Below are 23601 nucleotides of genomic sequence, written 5' to 3'. Positions count from 1 at the left end.
AAGTTGCCCTTAAGAGGCAACAAAGAAGGGAAGCTTTGGGAGTTTGGACCAGATGGCAGTTGGTCTCAACCTTGGCTCTTTTATGACTCGTGGACTTCAACTCCCAGAATTGAAAAATGAGTTCACCAAATCTCATTAAATTTATGAAAAAAACTTTCTCTGCACCTTCTATTATTGGAACACCTAGTCCAGCAAGCCAGGGATCTACTGAAACAATGATGCAGCAGGAAAAAACAAATAGTGCTCAAAGAGAAATGCAAGCCACATTACAGTTAATTAATGAATCAATATAGAAAAATCATGAGGAGACAAAAACCAATTTTGACGTTAAATGAGCAAATGCTGGATATAAAGGCACAATTTGATGCCCATCACCACCAAATGATTGCTAAAAATGAACAAAGAATTCAGAAAATGGAAAATAAATCAGAAGAAACTGATAAAAAATGGAGGCATTAATGCAAGATAATGAAAGATTAGAACAGGCAAACCAAAGTTTAGAAGGAACAGTTGCAACCTTGGAAATGGAAAAAGCTGTACACTACTTAAGATTCCAAAATATACCTGAAGACGAAAAAGATATAGCAGAAGTGATTATTAATCTATTGATGGAGGTCCTAAAAATAGAAAAGAGCGGAGATACAAATGGAAATAGATGAATTATTTCGAATTAATTCAAGCTCTGTGAGCAAATATAAATTATCCAGAGAAGTCCATGTAAGATTTATAAAGAAAACAATAAGAGATACTGAGAAGAGTCAGAGATGAACTATTAAAAAATAAAGAAATTGTGGTGTTGAAGCAGATCCCTAAGAGAATAAGAGATACCCAAAGACAGTATCACTTTTTGACCACAACATTAATTGCCAAAGGAATAAAGTTTAGATGGTTAATACCAGAAGGGATCTTAATCAACTGGAATAATACAAGATATCGACTGGATTCAGTTTGGAAGGCAGAAGATTTTGATGAAAGAAACAGAGCATTCCTGGATGAAAAAGTACAACATCAACAAGAGGATAGAAAAGAACAAAAGCAGATAGAACAAACAACAGAGGAAACAGCTATACAAATTGAAGGAGAGAAAGAGAAGCCAGACCATGAGGGTGAGAATAGAGGACCACGAGATCGACAAGACCTAAATATAAGTAAACAAAATGGAGAAAGAAAATGGAATCTTTTCAGTGAATATAAATGGACTAAACTTTCCATCAAAAAGCAACAAAATCTTTAAAAAATTACAGAAATTAAATATTGATATAATTTGTTTGCAAGAGACACATATAAAAAAACCAATGCTACAAACTTTTGAACTATCCAAAAATTGGGAAACTCTATTATGCATCAGCACACACACAAAAAAAGAGTAGCTGTATACGTTGAAGAGACAATAGACTCCAAAATGATTTATTCAGATGATGAAGGAAGAATTGTGATGGTAGAAATAATTTTACATCAAAAACAAATACTTTTAGTAGTAATATATGTACCAAATAATAAACAAGAAGAATTTTATCAAAATCTTCATAGAAAAATAATAGAAATGGAATACCAAAATATTTGTCTAGTAGGAGACTTTAATGCAATAGTAGATGGGACATTAGACTATAAAAGTGGCAAAACAGGAAAAAGTAGAAGAAAAAGATTACCTAAGACTTTTTTTTAATATGATAGAGGAAACTGGGGTAAAAGATACCTGAAAAGAAACTAACCCAGAAAAACTACAATACACATTCTATTCGAACAGTCATAAATCCTGTCTAGAATTAGTCATAAATCCTGTCATAAATCCTGTCTAGAACATGATTTGGATGATGCCTGAATTAAGAACCAATATGCAGGAGATTGAGACACAATTAGGTACATGGGCAGATCATAATCCTTTAAAGATGACATGGAAAGGAATACAAAAAAACAAAAAAAAACCAAAAATGGACCTTGAACAAATCCATATTAAAAGAAAAAGAACTTATAGAACTAGCAACAAGAGTTCTTTTTTAAAGAAAATAAAAAAGAAGATACAATATTACAAAATGTATGGGATACAGCCAAAGCATACTTTAGAGGTGTAGCTATAACATATATGGCAAAAAACAAAGAAAAAAGACAACAACACATACTGCCAAGGGAAGAATTTAAAAATTAGAATTAGAATTACAAATAAATCCACAAAAGAAAATATTGAAAAAACAAATGGAAACAATAAAATATAAATTAAATTTAATGCAATCAGAAAAATTGGCTTAGCAAATTAAAAGAGCAAAACAATTTTTTTTTGAAAATGCAAATAAACAGGAGAAAAAACTGATAAATAATCTAGTAGATGAAAAAGCTGTTTACAATTTTAAAATGAAGAAATAAAAAAGATGATTAAAGAATACTATGAAAAAATGTATGATATAGAAGAAATTTCATGGGAGAAAACGGTTCAATATATGGAAAAAAATAACTTACCAAAATTTTCAGAAAACTTTAAAACTATGTTAAATAAAAAAATAACAAAGATGGAATTGACAGAAGCTATAAGAAGACAAAAAAATGAAAAAACACCAGGACCAGATGGGCTATCAGCAGAGTTGTATAAATGCCTACAAGATACATTAAGTATGCCATTGTAAAAAATTACAAACCAATATCATTACTAAATGTGGGTTATAAAATTTTTACTTCAATAATAGCGGGGAGACTGAAAAGATTTTTAACTGAATGTATACATCCAGATCAAAATGGATTTCTATCAAAGAGACAAATTAAAAATAACTTAAGAGTTATAATGGACATATTGGAATATTATGAAATACATCCTGGGAAACAACTGGCACTAGTATTCTTAGATGTTCAAAAGGTGTTTGATAATGTTTCCTGGCAATTTATGACTCAACAACTAAAAACAATGGACTTTGGACAAAACTTTATAAATATGATTGAAACAATATATACAAACAAACAGCAAAATTAATTGTAAACGGAGACTATACAGAGACCTTTTAGATATGAAAAGGTACAAGACAAGGATGGCCACTATCTCCATTGTTATTTATCCTAACCTTGGAAGTTCTAAATAGAAATATTAGCAAGATACAGAAACTAAAGGACTAGAAATAAAAGGTGAAACTTATAAACTGCAAGCATTTGCAGATGACTTGGTATTTATCTTAGAAGAACCTTTAGAAATGATTCCTAAATTATTGGAAAAGATAGAAGAGTATGGAGACATAGCAGGACTGAAAATAAACAGAGAAAAAACTAAAGTGATAGTGAAAAATCTTACAGATAAAAAAAAACAAATGTCAGAAAAAATGGAACTACAAATAGTCAAAAAGGTTAAATACTTAGAAATATAGATGTTCAACAATAAAAGAAGATAACTATATAAGATTACTGAACCAAATAAGACTGGATCTGGAAAAATGGAAAAACTTGCAACTGTCAATGTTAGAAGAACTGCTACGGTAAAAATGAATATATTACCAAAAATATTGTTTCTATTTCAAACGATACCTATAAAATTAGAGAATTTTTTTTTTAAGATTTAAATTCACTAATTTTGAAATTTATTTGGCAAGGAAAGAAAGCTAGAATTAAATTGAAAATGCTACCAGAAGCTAAGGAAAATGGAGGTTCTGGTTTGCCAGAGTGGGTTTTATATTATCAAGCATCTATACTAATATGAGTAAAATAATGAATAACTCTTAGAAATAAAGGGTTATTATATTTGGAGGGACATGATTTACAACTTGTGTGGCATGCTTTCTTATGGTATGGGAAAAACAAAATTCATAAGTATTTTCAAAACCATATATAAGAAATGCATTACAACTAACATGGAAAAAAATAAAATGTAAAATATACTTGAAAATTCCAGGATGGCTTTCAACAATGGAAGATTTGTACATCCAAATTTAGTTAATTTCGAGAAAATATGGACATAGAGATATTCTAAATTCTGAAGGGAATTTAAAATCTAAACAAGAGATGGAAAATCAGGGTATGGATCTATCATGGTGGGCAAACTTACAAATGATAAAGATGTTAAACTATACTGATTTTATAAAGAGCAGACCTTGTTTGATCAGACATTATTAACCTCTGAGAAACGAATAAAAAAATCTTTAACTTTTTATTGAATTTGAAAATGGAAAATGAATATGTTAAAGATACAATGATAACATGGGCAAAGAATTTTGGATATAATGTAGATTTAGAAAAATGGCAAAATTTGTGGGAAAGTAATTATAAATTGACAATGTCAACTTCTTATAAAGAAAACCTATATAAAATGTTTTATAGATGACACTTGCCACCAGCAAGATTAGCAAAAATGTTTAAAAATATGTCAGATAGATGCTGGAAATGTAAACATGTCAGGTACTTATTATCATATATGGTGGACATGTGTTAAAGCAAAAAGGTACTGGATAAAATATATACTTGGCTAGAGAAGATGTTGGGAACTTTTTTTACTAGGTATAATGCCAGAAAAGATTGATAAACAAAGTATATACTTGGTTTTATATATGATAACAGTGGCAAGAATCATATTTACACTTTATTGGAAAAATGAAGAAATACTACCAGAGGAAGAAATAATTAAAAAATACTAGAATGTGTGGAAATGGACAGACTTACTATGAGGTTGAAAGAAAAAGAAGAAACAGAATACTTTCAAACTTGGGAATTATTTTATCAATGGCTGGAGAAAAGAATAAAGAATTAGGAATTAAATTTGTATTAGTGAATGATAAACTCAGACAATACGTTTGTTGAATAAATACTATTGAATTGTATGGGAAAAAAATAATAAAAACTTCACAAGAAAAAAAATAAATTTGTTTAAGAGAAATATTGTACAGTTAGAGTTAATATCAGTTATGTTATATTTAACTTAGAGAAAGAAATTATTTGATATTAGTTTTCCTATTGGTATCGAGGAAAATTGGAAGTCTATTATATTTATTTTATTACTCTGCCTCTTTTTTCCTTCACTTTTTAACTTTTCCCCCTTTTGATTCTCTTTCATACCTTTTCTTTTGTATTTTTTTTAATTTAATAAAGTAGTTTAAAAAAGAATTGGAAAAATTGAAAATATTTGTGCTCATTACAATTCTACACTTAAAGAAGAAATAAATGGATGTAGTAAGTGGGACAATAAAGACTCCTCAATAATTAAAACTATAATAACATGATATGAAGCTTTACCATTTTTATTTGAGTACTGTCTGTCAGCTGCTGGACTGTGTAGGCATCTTCTGTGTTATACTGCAGCAGGATTGCCATCTGAAATGTAGATGCCTTAAAAAAGCGAGAAATAACTTTTATTTGAATGACTTTCCAAATTCATGTGAAGAAATTTATCAAAGCAAATAGAACAATATAAAACCTTATCTTTCAGACCAAAGAATTCTTTCTGTATTGTCTGCTATTTTACATAATCTGAAAAATATCTATTAATCAGATTTTCAATAGACAAATCCTGCATGTCCAATGAATGTTCAGATTACATAACCAAGAAAAAAGCAAAAATGAAGAGACTAAGATATTTGAGTGCTAAATACATACAGTACATTCAGAAAGTATTCAAACCCCCTTCACTTTTGTTAATTTTGTTATGTTGCAGCCTGATTCTACAGCTGTTGAAATTCATTTTTTGTATTAATCTACACTTAGTACCCCATAATGACAAAATGAAAATAGAATTTTAGAAATGTCTGTAAATTTATTAAAAAGAAAAAACTGAAATAACACCTTGGCATTCAGACTCAGTACTTCGTTGAAGCACCTTTGGCAGCAATCACAGCCTCGAGTCTTTTTGGGTATGATGCAACAGGCTTTGCATGCCTGGATTGGGGGATTTTCTGCCATTCTTCCTTGCAAATCCTCTCAAGCTCAGTCAGGTTGGATGGTGAATGTTAGTGGACAGACATTTTCAGGTCCCTCCGGAGATGTTCAATAGGGTTCAAGTCAGGGCTCTGGCTGGACCACTCTAGGACATTCACAGAGTTATCCCTAAGCCACTTCTCTTTTGTCTTGCCTATGTTCTTAGGATCATTGTCATGTTGGAAGGTAAATCTTCGGCCCAGTCTGAGGTCCTGAGCATTTAGAACAGGTTTTCATTGATGATATCCCTGTAATTTTCTCTATTCAGCTTTCCTTCAACTCTGATCATTCTCCTAGTCCAAACTGTTGAAAAACACCCCCACATCATGATACTGCCACAACCATGCTTCACTGTTGGGATGATATTGGACAGGTGATGAGTGATGTTTGGTTTCTTCCAGACATAACGTTTAGAATTGAGGCCAAGTTCAATCTTGGTTTCATCAGACCAGAGAATCTTGTTTTTCACAGTCTGAGAGTCCTTCAGGTGCTTTTTTGCAAACTCCAAGCAGACTTTCATGTGTTTTGCACTGAGGAGAGTCTTCTGTCTAGTCACTCTGCCATAAAGCCCAGATCAGTGGAGGGCTGCAGTGATGGTTGTCCTTCTGGAACTCTTTCCCATCTCCACACAGGATCTCTGGGACTCAGTAAGAGTGACCATCAGGTTCTTGGTCACCTCTCTTTCTAAGGCCCTTCTCACCTGATTGCTCAGTTTGACCTGGCAACTAGCTCTTGGAGAGTCCTGGTTCTGCCAATCTTCGTCCATTTGAGAATTATGGAGGCCATGTGCTCTTAGGAACCTTCAGTGCAGCAAAAATTTTATTGTAGCCTTGCCCAGATTTGTGCCTCACAATAATCCTGTCTATGAGGTATGCAGGCTTTATGGCTTTTGCTCTGCTATAGTATGAATTTTCATCTGAGAGGCCTTCTATAGAGAGGTGTGTGCCTTTCCAAATCATGCCCAATCAATTTAATTTATGACAGGTCGACTCCAATCAAGGTGTAGAAATATGTCAGCAATGATCAAGAGAAATGGGAGCCATCTGAGCTAAATTCCAAATGTTGTTGCAAAAAGTCTGAATACTTATGCCAATGTGGTATTTCAGTTTTTTTTCTTTAATAAATTTACAGACATTTCTAAAATTCTGTTTTCACATTGTCATTATGGGGTACTGAGTGTAGATTAACAAGAAAGAAATAAAATTTCAAAAACTGTAGAATCAGGTTGCAGCGTAACAAAATTGACAAAAATGAAGGGGGTCTGAATACTTTCTGAACATACTGTACACATGCACACTATTCAAGGAATTTTATCTATAAGTGGCTTATTTACAACTGAAAATATATATACTTATGATTACATTATTAATATGAATATTAATATTAGTATATATTAGCAGCATATTTTGTGTGCTTATTTAAACATATATTAAGAAGGCAAATAACATACATAGAGGGGGATGAGGGGAGTTTTAGAACTCTAATATGTAGCATAGAAATGTGTCTACATGTGAGCCATAACATTTGTTCCATGCATTATGCCTTCCCCTCCTGCATTTTTCTAAAGGATTACTAAAAGATAGAAATATTAGCAAAATTTCCAAATTCAAGATATGGTGCCAGAAAAAAACATTATTAACATTCTACTTGAATAGCTTGTTAACCAAACTACAGTGTACTTTACCTGTAGTGTATATCGGTTTTTGAAGCAATTGGTAACTAGTTCACCTTTCGATAGCTGATACAACCATGTTAATTTTCTTCCACTGTGACGACTTGCATAGAAAGCAGTAAATCTCTGATAACTGCGCTCCAGCTGCATTTCAAATCAAATCAAACCAAACCATATCATATTTACATTTTCAGTCTTAAGCATAATACAAAAACGGAGTCAATAATTGGAGCCAATTATTGTTGATGTTATTCAGCCAAGTTTGTCAAAAAAATTGGTGCCGGTTAATCTACCTCAACATGAACTGGCTATGAGGAGACTCAAGCTGAGTATGTATCTTTTGAGGACAAAGCATGCTGTCTACAATAGATTGTAGACTTAATTCCTAAACAAAAACCAGCACTTTGATGGTTTCTTTTCTTCAGTCACTGACTATCATAAAATCCATTACTGAGTCTAGCGTAGTCCAGTGTTGCATAATACTATTTGATATAGATGACATAAAACAGACTGTCATCAGTATATGAAAAACATTAAATTTAACATGAAATGGGCGTTTCATCCTCAAAAAGCCTAACAATACTGAATGAAGGCATTGTGTAGTAACTCCATGATTATCATGGCAGCTATCGTATTTATTGGATTTAAAATCCAATATGAACAAGTTCCATAAATAAGATTTACAATCAGCAACTAAAACCATCAGAAAAAAGCTGCACCTCACCTTGTTCCTTATTTCCTAAAGCTTAGCAGAAGACCATCATCTTGACCACTTTCCAGAAACTTAATAGAGAGGGAGACAAACTACTCATAAGGTTAGGACAACTGCAAAGAAGGCTTATGTTGGGACCGATAACCTTCTGATCTATTCTGGGAGGGAGATCTTTAGCATATTGCTTAATCATGTGTACAGGCATATTGTATTAGGAGGTGTTGATTCTATAGCTTCTAGGACTAGATATATTACTTTGTAGGACTATGCTTGAAACCACACAATCAGCTTAGATGGAGTGGAAAGTACACCTGGAGAATGTCCAAACTATCTCTCTGACTCAACATAAAATAAAGAGTAACAGAAAAAAAAGTAGTCAGCATCACTGGTTTGCTGTGAAAGATAGATTTGTGAATGACAATAGGTACAAGCAGAAAAAGATGGGTGAGTCCTAGCTGGACAATCAGGATCCCCCCCCCCTCTCTCTCAAAAAAAGAATAAAATTATGCTGATATCTATTGACAAAATCAATAAATCCATCCTTCAAATAAATCCATCCAGAATTTACAGACTATTAACGTGATGAGATGGGACTAAATAGAGCTCACTGTACTAAGAACTAAGTATGTGAACTTAGTATGTGTATGTCACAAATTAAAAATTAAATAAGACTTAAAAGACATTGCTAGATTTAATGCCTCAACCAGATTCTACTTTGCCATCAGCCTTCCAGAATATTACAATCTCCCTATATCTTAAAATATACACTTAGAAAGTAAGATGGTCTCACCTCTGATGGAAGAGCAAATGCACAAGACATTTGAAAGGGCCAAGATCCGGAGCTTAGTACTTGTATGCTGAAGTCCACTAGTATAAAAACATGAACAGTCACTAATTTTATTTCAGTCACTGACCAACAAAACAGATTTATATGCTATGCTGAAAATGTTATATAAAAATGAAAGCGAAAAGGAGAGTCTATTGTTTTCAGAGATTCATACAAGATATTGGAGAAAACTGCGTAGAAATAATTTCAAACACAAGAGTAATTGAAGTAAATTACAAATATCTGAGATTTCCTAACTGGAGGCCAGGTATAAAACCATTTAAAAATTAATAGACTTCCAAGTTAAAAATTTTATCATGAATATTAGAACAGTCTTGCACTTAAAACTCCATTCTTGGATTCTAATCACTCCTCTCACCCCAATCTTCTTCTTTTTTCTCAGCAGTATAATTACTGATAAGACAGTTTCTAAAAATTGAAGTTGGAATCTCTTGTAGTTCAGGGCAAATCACCTAAAGTTATACATAGTCTTGTCTTATAGAACAAAAATTTGCTGTACTTTTTGACCCTTTTCACTGCTTGCAGTATAAATTGTGTCCTAAAACCCTTCTTATATTGACCCATTTTTTAAACAAATTTTCTTTTGCCATGCCCACTTTGATCCCTTATTTTGGTTTTGGAGAGTTACCTTACTGATAGATAGAATCCTAAATCCATTTATATAATTTATGTCCAATATTGCATTGATTAATAAGGAATAAAAAAGGAAGACTTCCTTCATTAACATACTTTTCACTTTCACCAATCTATAAAAATGTATATTAATTTATAGGTTTGAAAACAAATACATTTTAATTTTGCTTACAGTCCAATGGCTCTGAATTGGATAGGTGTTTTTTGAACTGCTCATTCAGGTCTTTGCTTACACCTATATCTTGGAACATCCTTTGAAGTTTGGATGTATACTCAAAGCCACAAGCTTGCTGTAATGAATCAGAGAAAATTATGAAATTATACATTTTGAGAGAAAGTAATGCATACATTACAGAAAGATCTCATCTATAAATCCTCTAATACACCGTAAACAGTATAACAATAATAAATACTTATGTTAGAGCTTCAGTGTGACCAAAATAAACAAATTGAATTTTCTAGCAATTTAATTATTTTTAGCATCTGAGTGCAGAAAATTTCCAGTCTTGATCTGCATACTAAAAGTCAATCTAAATTTATCATTTAATTTCTTCTATGGTATACAAATTCTGTAGCTGCAGCTTGCAATTCCTTATAAACTGGTTTACTTTAAATTATTATAATTATTGGATTATTTAAAATAATAGATTTATGGGCTTCCGATTCTGTGCAGCTAACGCCCTAGCTGAGGGATCGCAAAGATCTGCGTCCTATGGCTGATTTCTCTCTGTTTGGAGACCCTAAATGGGCCCAATGCCACCCCAGAGAGGTGACAAGGAAGGAGGGAAGCCCTGCTGATCCTGGGGAGACGGTGATTGATCCGGACGTCTGGGGAAAGTTCTCCAAAAATCGACAGAAGAAAGGCTAGCATCATTCGTGAGTCTAACCCAAGCTATATGCAGCAGAAGCCAAAAAGCACTAAACTAAGCATGATTGTAAACAGCGTGAGCAACTGGGTAAGAATATTGATTCTCTCTCTTCTATCAGACTGATTTCCTCGAAAAAAAAGGGAAAGCCCCCAGAAGTAAAAATCCTCCAAAAGTAGAGGGGGATATCTTTGTTCCACCCTTCTGTAAACGGAAGCAATGAGTTAAGTTTACTGTGGGGGGGAAATACAGAAAATTGAAAGATGGATTGGTGCTGACTTGTAGTGATGGATGAAAATACTGCCCTAAATATACAGCCCAGAAAGAAAAACCTGTTGTGACCTTCAGAACTTTGTAACAAAAGAAAAGAAAACATTGTGGACTATATACAAAGTGAGAACTATAAAACTTAGAAAAAAATTGACCTTCCTGGATTATAAATATTTTTTAAATTGTGACTTTAAAGTGATTGGCGGAAAAGGATTTTTGGTCATTATGGAGCATCAAATATCTGCAGAAAGAACATATCAAGAAAAAATAAATACTTACCAGGAGGAAATGTATGTTCTGTTACAACAAATGCAAATGAAAAATGCATTTGAAAATTTAAATGAATCCATTTTTAATTTAACGTCACAACAATTAAATGATCAGAAAACAAAAAGAGAGAGAGAAATCATGTAAAGCAGACAACTAAATATAAACTAGTGGAGACTCAAGTGGAGATGGACTTACAAAAAACATTGAACATGGAAAAGGTCATTTGTACTGTAATACCACAAAGTAAATTTGAGGATAAGGAAAAAGATTTGCCAAATGGATTGCTGAGCTGTTGGGAGTACCATAAGAAATGGGGAGACAAGGGGTGATGAGAGAAATCTTCAATGAATGTGAAGGGGCAAAATCTTTTTACAAAGACATGATGTTTGATTTGCCTACTATATCCAGAACATTTACAAGATTATGGAAAGACTCTTTAATTCAACGGAATATGTTGATTAGGAAAGATGCTTGGCAAAAGAAGAGGGCTAAAGTGAGAATTGAGGAATTAGATGATGGGGTGTATGAGAGGGAATATTAAAAATTAAACATGAATATGGTTGAAGAAATAGAAAGATTTTAGTTTAAGAGGGATGAACTCTCCAAGTAAGACAGTATTTTTTCTTTTCTCTTTTTTATTTTGTTTTTTGATATGAGAAATACAAAAATATTTGGGATGATCAATATAAAGGAAATGTTTTAGATATTTAAATGTAATTGATTTTAAGAAAATTCCAATGGATAACTAAAAAGGAAAAAAAATGTTTGGAATAGAGTAAAAAGACTAGATGATTGGATTAATTAAATGAAACATTTAAAGATTAAACATAGGTTTAATTATGGGTAAAAAGAACAGGAAAAATGGGAATAAGTGTATACTAGTTCAAGTGGGATGTGTATTTTAAGTAATATATTATTTTCTTATTTTTCTCTCTCTTTTTTTCTTTTTCTCTCTCTCGTCTTTTCTTTTGTGTCTTTTTCTTACTTACTTTTAAAGATATGAAAATGGATTTAAATACTTTAAGGTAATTAACTCTGGGAATATTTTAACTGGTAAGAATGTTTTGAACATTGTAGAGAAAATAAATTTAAATAAATATTGTAAACAGGATTCATGACGAGGCAACCAAGATGACCTGATAGAAAAGAAGCATGATATTGATATGATTATTATTGGTAGAAATTTTAGAAAAATATTTATATTTAATTGTTATCTATAAAATTAATAAGAATTGTATTAATTTAAGGTTGCAAAGAGAATACTATTGGAAGAAGAGAATATCAAGCAAAGCTATAATGTGGACTTTGGAATACAGAAACTGACTGTTAGTGATTACTTTGTAAACCCAGTTAACATGCTGTTTACCAAATATTAAGGTGTTTATGTTAAAAAATCAATAAAATATATTTTTTTAAAATAAAATAAAATAATAGATTCATGGAAAAATTACAACCAAAGCTCCATAAAAATAATTATTTTAAATCACCCATTCACTTGTGGCAATTTAAAAGCTCACTAAAAATAAAAAGAAATTATCAAATGGTTGTTGTTTACTGTCTTTCATAAGCAAGTAAACATATGCACTTTTAAATTCTGTGTAGAATCAATGCTCAAAAACATTTTAAAGCAACAAAGTTCTGCTTTAAGAGATTTTTGAGAACTAATGATAGTTACAAACTGATCTAAATAGATTAATATTCATATTTCATATACAGCTGTTCTGAATAAAACTTCACCTATAAAAAACAAAACCTTGGATTCTCAAATTCTGGTGTAATCATTTAATTACATGATTTCATGTGAACAAATAACTATTTCTGTAAAGTTCAAAACTGTCCAGCTTAAAAATCTGAATATTATCAAGATAAAAAATTATTTAGCTTAGGAATGCTTGAAAATAAATGTTTATTATGGGCAATAGTAAACAATTTTAAATCAATTTCTTGGACTGGGAGATAGATTAAACATGAGATGATGATGATGATAATAATGATGATGATGATGATGATGATGATAATAATAATAATAATAATAGGAAATCATTTAAAATATAATATTTATTTAGTTACCCGATTTTTTCAGATATTTTCAGTCAGTACATACATATTTATATAGTTTATGACTATCATTATACAATGAGGTTCTGGCAAATATGAGCAATAAAAGAAACATAAACAAAAGGGAAACACACCTTTAGTTTGGAGATCATACTTGCTTCAGCATCATCGCTAGCACTGTTCTGGTGTACCAGTCTCTTTGCCAGCATTTTGGCATAGAATTTTTGAAATACATCTTTGTCTTCAATATATTTGAAGACCACCATCTAGAAGCATTAATTTTTGGTATTTATTTTTAGAACAAGACTTTTATAGCCAACTTCATATTTATCTAAGCAAAAGATAATTATTTTATATATTTTATAAAATATTTTATATATTTTGTTTAACACAAAAATAACTATATATTTGAAATAACTATATATTTTTAAGCAATCTAAAAACATACCTCCTGCTTCAAATAATAATCAACTAAGAGTAATGTGGATTTCCAACAATATTTCCAGTAATAACTATTACATAAAAATAAGTGCTTTAATTATAGAAACAAGAAGGATATATAGCAAGTTATTCTCCTTTAGTCCACCTCCAATTATCATTGTGAATCAATTTCCAAAAATATGCATAATTATGCATACATAATTATACATAAACTTACCACTTGATTAAGTGTATCTTCAAGTTCAGCTTCCTCTGGATTCTTTGAGCTGCAGTCAAAAAGGCATTAATATTGTTATAATCCAGCAACATTATTTCAAATATATATAGCATTATTTTATAAGAGCAGTTTTTTCCAGAACCTGTGGTCGCCAACGAAAAGTTTTCTTATTTGATTTAAAACCAGATAAAAGTCATTACACTCCTTTGATTCTTAGTAAATTGCTCTCAAATAAAAAAATATAAAAGTATTCTAGTTTGCCAGTTTTAGGGAATGGTTCCGATGCTGGCTAGAAACCAGGAGACTGTGGGTTCTAGTGTCTCCTTAAGAATGAAAGCTGGCTGGATGACTTGAGGCCTCTTTAGACCAACTTACCTTATAGGGTTGGTATTATGGGGAAAACAGGAGCAGAAAGGAGTATTATGTATGGTTGCTGCCCTGAGTTATTTGTAAAGTAATATATTAAGCCACGATAAAAATTTAATAAATAAACAATAAAACAATTTTACAATGGCTTACCTCCACATAGCAGAAAATTACATTCCACTGATTTATCTATTTATAGATTTACTTGTTTTTCATTTTAAAAATAATTCCTAAATAGAATACAACTCTAAGACAATAAGAATATTATCATATTAAACATAGACGTATAATACAACAAATCCCTGGTTGAAGAAGCTTTCAGTTTTTGATAACTGAAAGCTAACAGCTGCCACTAATCTAGATAAGAAGTCCTAGTTCTCAGTATTTGTTCTGAAGTGAAACATCCTATTTAATTTACTGCATGGAGAATCCCTGGCAAATGTGTATGACTGGGCAAGTAAATAAAGAACATAATACATAATGATTCAGGTTCTGTACTATATAACATATTACTAACAGAAGGAAACTGAACATGGCTAAAGAATATGATGGCAGGTAGTGCAACTAAAATCTAGTCTGCAAAATTTTACAACAGTTGTAGCTTCCAGGACAACTTAAAAAAACAACAACCCATAGGCACTAATGTTTAAAGTGAGATATCAATGAAATGGGGAATAATCTAGAAAATCAAAAGATACAACTTCCTCCAAAATAGGTACCTTTTCTTTAGCAGAGAATCACAATACCGTGCCAACAACTCTGGAGATTTACTAGATGATTGTGCCATTTTTGTTACTGCATTATTATTTATGAAGCGACCACAAGCCTGTGAAATATATAAGTGAAATGTTCAGACATTTCCAAAATCAGTCACTTACTAATTATAAATATAGTACTTAAACATATTACCTTGTCTAGAGCTGCAACAAAGCCAGCATCATTGTTGAAAGCCGACATGACTAGTGCATTGTATTTCTTATGAACATCCAACACTGTTTGCACATACATTTTTGGATCCTAAAAATTTAAAATAAAGCAGTGGCAAACTCTCTTAATTTCTTTCAACTGCATGCTTTGAAGGAATCTTTTCATATCCATCTATTTAAATTGATTTGTAAAGGAAAGCTTGATTGCATTTAACATTTTACTTAATCATATATCTTCTGCTGAAACAGTACCAGTGTTATTTCTTTTAACAAAAAGCTTCTGATTATAGTACCAAGGTAACCTGTTCTTAACAGATAATAACATATGCTCCCTCAACAAAATCTTACCCAAACATTTTATTATATCAAAACAAATCAGTTTGTCAATTTCTAATAATTCATTTCAGCAGTTCTCAAATTGTGGTCTCAAATTCCTGAAACTCTGAGGTTCCACAAAGTCAAATATTTATTTTAAAATTTCTCAGTTTTAATTTCCAAAATAGTAATAGAGATAGACACAATCCACATAAACCACTTTGACGTCTTTAATCCCTTTTAAGCAAATAAGGGGGTCCTAGGACTGCAATGTTTGAGAATCACTGATTACACAAAAAGGAAAAACACAAAATATGTGTATTCATACTTGTTTACACCGGTGAAGGAAAAAATTATTTGATCCCCTGCCCTGCTGATTTTATACATTTGCCCACTGACAAAGAAATGATCAATCTATAATTTTAATGGTAGGTTTATTTTAACAGTGAGACAGAATAACAACAAAAAAATCCAGAAAAATGCATTTCAAAAAATTGATTTGTATTTTATTGAGTGAAATAAGTATTTGATCCCCTATCAATCAGCAAGATTTCTAGTTCGCAGGTGTTTTTTATACAGGCAATGAGCTGAGATTAGGAGCACTCTCTTAAAGGGAGTGCTCCTAATCGTAGCTTGTTACTTGTATAAAGGACACATGTCCACAGAATCAACCAAACAAACTCTCCACCATGGCCAAGACCAAAAAGCTGTCCAAGGATGTCAGGGACAAGATTGTAGACCTACAGAAGGCTGGAATGGGTTCCAAGACTATCGCCAAACAGCTTGTTGAGAAGGTGACAATAGTTGGTGTAATTATTAGCAAATGGAAGAAACACAAAATAACTGTCAATCTCCCTTGGTCTGGGGCTCCATGCAAGATCTCACCTTGCATCTCTCATTTTTCTAGGGGAGGGGGCATGTCAGAACCCTCAATTATTAATCCCTTATATTCCCCATGTTTAGCTGTTCAGGTTTGCCATTCTCCTATGGGGGAGGGGGGGAGACCAGGGGGCTTTATAGTGCATGTAGAATGCTTCCTATATCTATTTTGATGTATTCTCTTCGGAGTGTGAAAGGAATGCCTCGGGGCCATCTGCCTTATCTCCGTGGAGAAAGGAAACAGTGAAGACCAACAACCTTGAGATTGGCGCTGTTTTCCATAGCTCGATGACACCTATGGATTGGTCTGTTTGAACCAACCGAATGGACAGTTGGGGAGGTGTTATGTTTTTGTGGGTTTTACTTATCGTTTTGGGCAGGAAGACCTCAGATCCTGCCTAACTTTCCTGCTGTCTTACCTGGCAATAAAAGTTCCTTTTGAAATGATGCAAGTTTCAAGAGTTCTGCTTTCTTGGTAGAGAAGCAGAGGCAGTTCCTTACATGTTTATTATTTTTATAAATAACAAGGTGGCAAACATACTCCTTCCTCCTCTATTTTCCCTATAAAAACAACCCTGTGAGGCGAGCTGGACTGAGAGTAACTGGTTCAAAGTCACCCAGCTGCCTTTAATGCCTAAAGTGGAACTAGAACTCATACTCTTCTGCTCTCTAGTCTGGTGCTTTAATCACTAGACCAAACTGGATCTTAACTGATTTATGCTAAAGCAAATAAATACTGGAACCAGATTTTCATTTTAAGATTCTTAAAATAAATATAGTTTTCCTTTTGGGTCTGAAGGACAAAGAACTTGAAAGAAAATTTGAGAATTTATAATTATTTACGTTAACTGCAGCAAAATGTTTGTATGCCCAGAAACAGAAAGACATATCAATTCCCATAATGTAAGAATTGATGGTAAAGGTGATAGAATTGGTGGAGCTGACAAAACTGTCTTAATTAAGGAGAAGAATTTGTTTCCACCTGAAAATCATTTCTGAACTTTGTGCTCAAAATGGGGAAAAAATGAAACCCACCAGAAGTCAATAGGGAAGCCAGCAGGGAAGGTTGCAAGTTGCTCAAGTTGCTCAAGTAAATCTCCCCTATCCAGAAGCATCTATGTCTTGGTTTGCTTATATTATGCCAGATCACCACATGTTCTCCTTCCCTGGCAGCAGCTACTGCATGTCTATATTTTTTCTGCACCAGAATCTTGCAAACGTTCCCATCCACAGGAGCCATCTGAAATCTTGCTGTGCTCATGCTGCACAAGACTATTTTGCACTTTCCCCTGCCCCATAACAGTCACCTCCAGTTGGACCTATCCAGCATTTCCTGCACTTGTGCCATGCAACGCCAGAACCTTGTGCACTCTTCCTTGCCCTACAGCCACCACTCCAAGCTTCATTGCACTAGTGCAGTGGTTCTCAACCTTTTTAATGCCGCGACCCCCAACCGGTCATAAGTCGAGGACTAAACCGGTCATAAGTCGCGGACTACCCAACCGGTTATAAGTCGAGGACTTTCCCTGCCCGGGTGCGCCGCACATGCGTGGTGCCGCCCCCTGCGCTGGCCGAGGCGTAGCTGGCAAGCGGCAGAGAGGGAGCAGGCCGACCACCGGCTGGGCCACCAGCTTGCCCAGCCCAAGGGAGGTAAGGCACCCGCTGAAAAAGAGGAAAAAAATGGCCGACAGCCTTGCTTGGCGACCCCCGTGAAATGGTTGATCGACCCAAATGGGGTCACGACCCATAAGTTGAGAACCGCTGCACTAGTGTGTGCTTTCACATTCTCCCTTTCCCTGCAGCAACTACCCCAAACTTCCCTGCCTTGCACTGAGCTAGACCCTTTCGTATCCTTCCCTGCTCCATAAATATTTCTATAATTATGTGGTACTAGATATTTTTGTACCTCTCCCACCATACAGCAGCTACTTACCTATCAGCTGGCCCACTTGTGAGCAACCTGTTATTTATAGCTTTCTGCCAACTTCCCCACTGATATGATTGTTAGAAGTGGCAGGAAGCTGTAACATTTAATGACCCATAAACCTCACTTAACAACAGTAACCGGGACTGTTAGAATTACCATTTCTAAATAATATGGTCATTTAATGTTGTACTTTATTACGACATCACTTCTAAAGACAAATTCCAGTCTCAATTATTGTCATCCACTAAGGACTACTTGTATGCAGAAACTATTTCCAAATGATTGAAACTCATTTTTTTCTCAGGGAGTAATTTTAAAAGAAACATATATGTGTAATCTTTAAATATGGGCACCTCCTTCTTTTATTGCTACCACAGCAGTAGCTTCATTGTAGCCTGCATGGACTCATTCAGAAAGTACCAACATGGGCAGATACTTGTATCATCAGAAAAAGCTGGTCTACATTTGATATATTTGGCAAAAAACATGGAGTAGAATTCTAGTCATGTGCCCGTTTTGTAATAAAATGCTACATTTATATCATTTAAGATTTTCCATTGTTTTCGCATTGAAGAAAGCAATTTATTTATTCTATTATTTAATCTTCCAAGTGAAAAAAGAAATAGTTTATTGCTGGCAAAAGATATGTTCTTGAAAAAAATCAAGAGTATACTTTTCAATTGAAGCATGCAATGATTTTACATTCTATTCCCCAAAAGCCTATTACAAATTATTATTGCGGAGTTCTTAGTGATGTCTGACCTTGCTATTTTCAGAGTATCAGGGACCCCACAGTTCAATCATGAGCTACAAATATTCTTTCCTATCAGTAATTATTACTGCCCTGCCTCTATAAGTGAATGTAATTGAAAGCTACTTTCAAGTTTTTTTGAAAACAAAAATTTTGAATCACACAAAGAACAGCGTAAAATTATTGAAATAGTTTGAAAATGCTTGTTTAATATTCACAATAACAGATTTTTCATAGCAAAGCTTGACTATCTGCAGAAGACTAAGTAGCAAGATGATACAATCAATTTTGAATAAGGAATGGTTTATTCTTGCCTGCTACATGTACAATCCTAAAATCTTATCATGATGGATATTCATGACCCCCCCAAATGAAATCTTGAGTTACTATTCCTTTTGAAATTTGATGCAAACTTCTTCAGACTCAGTTAATGAATATGATATGAATTTAAGACATGCGGTCAATCTAATACTCACATTTAATGCAGCTTCTCCACATTTTTCAATGGCAGCTAAACCCTGATTATGAATGTGAGTTTCCAAAAGTTTTTTCAGTTCTCCAAGGCCATCCTGAATTCTAGACACAAGGTTATACATGCGTCCTAAATCTGGGAGGGAAAAGGAAGCAAGACTTATTTTAATTTGCATTAATAATTTATGTCACCATCTCAGTTATTAATCTAAGAATTAGGAAGAGATTAAGATCTGAAAATATACTAAAATAATCAACTAAATCTATAACAATGCATCTAGCTTCAGAGAGCAAAATGCCAGGAAGAATATTTTCATTTCAATATTAAACTATATTTTATAATCTATGACATAAAAATATCAAAATACAAAGCTTATTTTTTAAAAAACTTGCAATTTGATGATAAAGCACTTGAGGAATAATAACCAAAGTTAATAATTTTCATCAGATCATAATTTTAATTTCTGACAAATTAATGAAAATATTCACTGAGAAACCAAAATACTTTCATATTTGATATTACCCAACTGCAATCAGTTAACTCTTGGTGGGTAGATGATGAGAAATTATTTCCAAATCATACCAGGAATGTAAGTCATATGGAAACAAGCTCAACCTTCAATTCATGATTTATTAAAAGTAACTATCAATTAAACATGGAAAAGTTCACCTTCATTTTTGTCAGCATCCAATAAGTTCTGAAATTCTGTATGAAAGATTTCTAAGTGTTTTTCAATTAGTACTTGTTCACATTTCCGTGCTAGTTCATCTTGTGTGCTCTCATGTAGGTATACCTGAACCCTACGCTGTTCCTCCAAAAGACGAGCCTCTGCCTGTAAAATAAATATAAATTGTCTAAATTCCAAATGTAAAATAATTTAAAATGCAACTCTTGTTTAAAAAAGGCACTGTATATGCCCTGTAACTACTCCATGGAACAGTTACACAAACTTCAGGTTCAAACTAGCTGTTCATAGAACTTATAAAATGGGTGTACAACTACACTTGAATGGAAATACAATACAAAGCTTCCAGAGCTGGCCAACTTTTTCTGGGGGAATGGGGAATAGAGGGGTTTTAAGAGATGAAAGGAGTTGTCTTAGAATTGCCCTCACCTTTAAAATGTCAGAAAATCCTCCTAAATAGCCTTTTTGTCTCCTTGAGGAGTTCTAAGAAATGATCATATCACATATACCAACACTAGAATTTAGATTTATGACAAATAATTTGGAGGCTAAATCATTAAGACATAGAAACATAAACCATAAATACTTGAAGAGTAATTACGTCATATTTCTGTAATTTTGTTTCAGTATTTTTTTCCAGAAACAATTAAGAAGGGAGTAAGAATAATCCATGAATAATCCATTATTTAACCTGTTAATTTATTTTGGCATTTTCTAATTTACATTTGTTTCTGAGATTTTAAAACTATGTTAAATATTTCAAGATTCCATGTTTACTTATTATTTTTCATTCTTGAAATAGCTGTAATGTTTCAGAAGTTTCCTTCTGTTTAAGTTAAGAATTATTTCAGTTCTTTTATTTATTAATACCTCAATATTGGATCTAAATCCCATAGCTTTAGTTAAACAAGGCAAAGAAAAACACATACTCACTATATGTATGTTTAGCTTTGTAGCTTTGAAGCTAGCTCCTACTTGCAGTTCAGCAACTACCAGGCAAAACAGGTACTTAAATTCCTATTTCAAATATAGTACCAATTATTTTTAGAACCAGGAATTTGCAATATAACTATAATACCTTTTTCATGTATTCTGTTACTGGATTTTGCTGCAAAAATTCAGTGCTCTCTCTTGTATAGAATCTTTCTGTGTCAGCAAGAAATTGAGATTCAAAAGACTCTTTATATACAGTCAATGTAGGTCCCTTAGCAAAAGTATCATCTTCATTCAGTCCCAGCTCCACTAAAAGCACACAAATTTTTTAAAAAGGCACAAAATTAATTTTAGGGTAAGTTTACTTAAATAGCACAGATTTCATTTAGGAGATATAATGGAATTTTACCTCATTTAAAAGTGTTCAACTTTTAATAAAAGTTTTCAATAGGATAGAAAAGAACGATTTAAATGCAGGCTATAAATTATAATAAAGCATCTAAGATATTATTTAAATGCACAATTATATAATTTTTAAAAAGAAGTTAAATTTGAACGACTGCAGAGAAGGCTGCAATAACAAAATAATGTCTTTCTTCCTGAAACCAAAATAAAAGTGGCTATTGTTTCAAGAATTGCAGTCTAATCCCATGTATATCTTCTTAGAAATAAGTTCCAGACATAATTTATTCATAATAGGGATGCTTCATTAAAGGAATTATTAGGATTAAATAAATTTAATTTCAAATACTGTTGAAGTTTATTAAAATTTTACCTGTTATACAGGATCTAAATCTACATTTAATAAAAGAAAATATAACAGGAAAGTGTGAAGTGATACTAGTCAACTGAATCCTTTGAAAAACATGTGACCCTCACTACGTAGTAGAAAGTTTTCCACAAACCTTAGACTAGAGTTAGGCAATTCTCAACTTTAATTATCATTCTCTAAATTACTGACCAGCTGTTAACTTCCGTTTAATTTTTCACGTTTACGAAATCAAGGTGGCAGAAAAAAAACCACGATTTTTCCCACTTGCTTAAAGAGGAGAATCAGAAACTACCTACTTCAAAAACTGGCTGTTTTGAACTGTCTGGTTTTACTGATTTATGTAATAAAAAATTTGTATTAGTCTAAACCTAGTCTATGTTTCTCATGAAAAATGGGGATCTTTGAATCGAAAGCAAAGGAAGTGATTTTTTTTTCATATTTCCTGCAGATTGTTCACAAGCAGAGTCCAGAAAAAATGTGTGCTTTAATGAAGTGTTATTCTATTTTATATCTCCACCAACATCATGATTTACTCATTCCTTTTAAATATAAACTTACTGGGTTTTGGTAAGCCCAAAATACTTTTTATACTAACTGAAAATTCTGAGATGAAGCATTAAACTGATTTTAAGATGAAACTGAATATTTTAGATGCACACCTTTTGAATTATTACATGGAAACTGACAGCTGGACAATGAAAGTGAATTTTCTACAGCCTTATTTCTGGAAACATTGGGGAAAAAATTATGGTCCCAATTACTCAGCGGATTGATGTCACTCATGATTTATAAATAGTTTACAGATAATAGATTATGAAAGGAAAATTATAGTGAAACATGGTAATCGTTTATTGAAATAATCATATAAAATTAAATATATCTGTATCCATGTATGCCTAAGAAACTATATGTTATATGGTTTTGCATTGTTTCTGTCTATTGTTTTATTAAATTTTTATTTATCTTATTAAATATAGAAAAAAGCCTAACTGTAGCAAAACAAATAGGGTTTTTGTTCTTTTTCTAGCATTTTTTTTTATCTCTGAATACAGAAATGAACAAATTTTATGACCCAGTAAATATCTATGTAAATATAATTAAAAATAAAAGCCTTAATTTTTGGAAACAGCAAAAAGCGGTCTTAGGTGTTGATTTTGGAAAGGAAGTAGATAGATATAAAAGAATGAAAAAAATACAAGTGGGATGTTTAAAATACTTTGATCATGTGATCATTAGGGTGCTATAAAGGTTGTAAGTGTGAAAATGGTGATAAGTCATTTTTTTCAGTGCCATTGTAACTTTGAATATCACTAAAGATCACTAAACTGTCGTAAGTTGAGGACTATCTGTATTATTTGACACAGAAGAAAGTAAGGATGTTTGGAAACAGTATTCTCAGAAATCACTTACAAGACTATCTAATGCAGCGGTTCTCAACCTGTGGGTTGCGACCCCATTTGGGGTCGAACGACCATTTCACGGGGGTTGCCAAATAACGCGATCCGCCATTTTTTCCTCAGCTGGTGCAGGGGGTGGCACCACGCATGCGCGCTGCACAGGGGGTGGCGCAGGGGGCGCCGCCGCGCATGTGCCGCGCGCAGGGAGCGGTGCATGGGGGCGGCTCTGCACATGCGCACCACGCAGGGGGCGGTGCCGCGCATGCGTGCCACGTGGGGGTGGCCCCGCGCATGCGTGCCGCGCAGGGGGGCGGC

General features: G+C 33.0%; 1 protein-coding gene across 6 annotated transcripts in view; it reads right to left on the bottom strand.

The window, feature by feature from the left end:
* CUL1 (cullin 1) overlaps positions 1-23601 on the bottom strand; it is a 71928-nt gene that overhangs the window by 9957 nt on the left and 38370 nt on the right. For all 6 annotated transcript variants that reach the window (XM_039362277.1, XM_039362281.1, XM_039362280.1 and 3 more), the window contains 11 exons: positions 21263-21426; positions 20169-20331; positions 19504-19634; positions 15139-15246; positions 14949-15055; positions 13864-13912; positions 13340-13471; positions 9914-10031; positions 9052-9128; positions 7562-7693; positions 5200-5292 (listed from right to left, as the gene is read on the bottom strand). In XM_039362277.1, coding sequence (XP_039218211.1) covers positions 5200-5292; positions 7562-7693; positions 9052-9128; positions 9914-10031; positions 13340-13471; positions 13864-13912; positions 14949-15055; positions 15139-15246; positions 19504-19634; positions 20169-20331; positions 21263-21426 — 1274 coding nt within the window. The remainder of the gene's footprint in view (positions 1-5199; positions 5293-7561; positions 7694-9051; positions 9129-9913; positions 10032-13339; positions 13472-13863; positions 13913-14948; positions 15056-15138; positions 15247-19503; positions 19635-20168; positions 20332-21262; positions 21427-23601) is intronic.

This window comes from Crotalus tigris, unplaced genomic scaffold (genome assembly GCF_016545835.1).
Source record: "Crotalus tigris isolate CLP2741 ecotype Arizona unplaced genomic scaffold, ASM1654583v1 scf7180000019411.436016, whole genome shotgun sequence".
NCBI lineage: Eukaryota > Metazoa > Chordata > Lepidosauria > Squamata > Viperidae > Crotalus > Crotalus tigris.
Note: the sequence above shows the minus strand (reverse complement) of the source record. Positions and strands in the feature narration are given on the sequence as shown.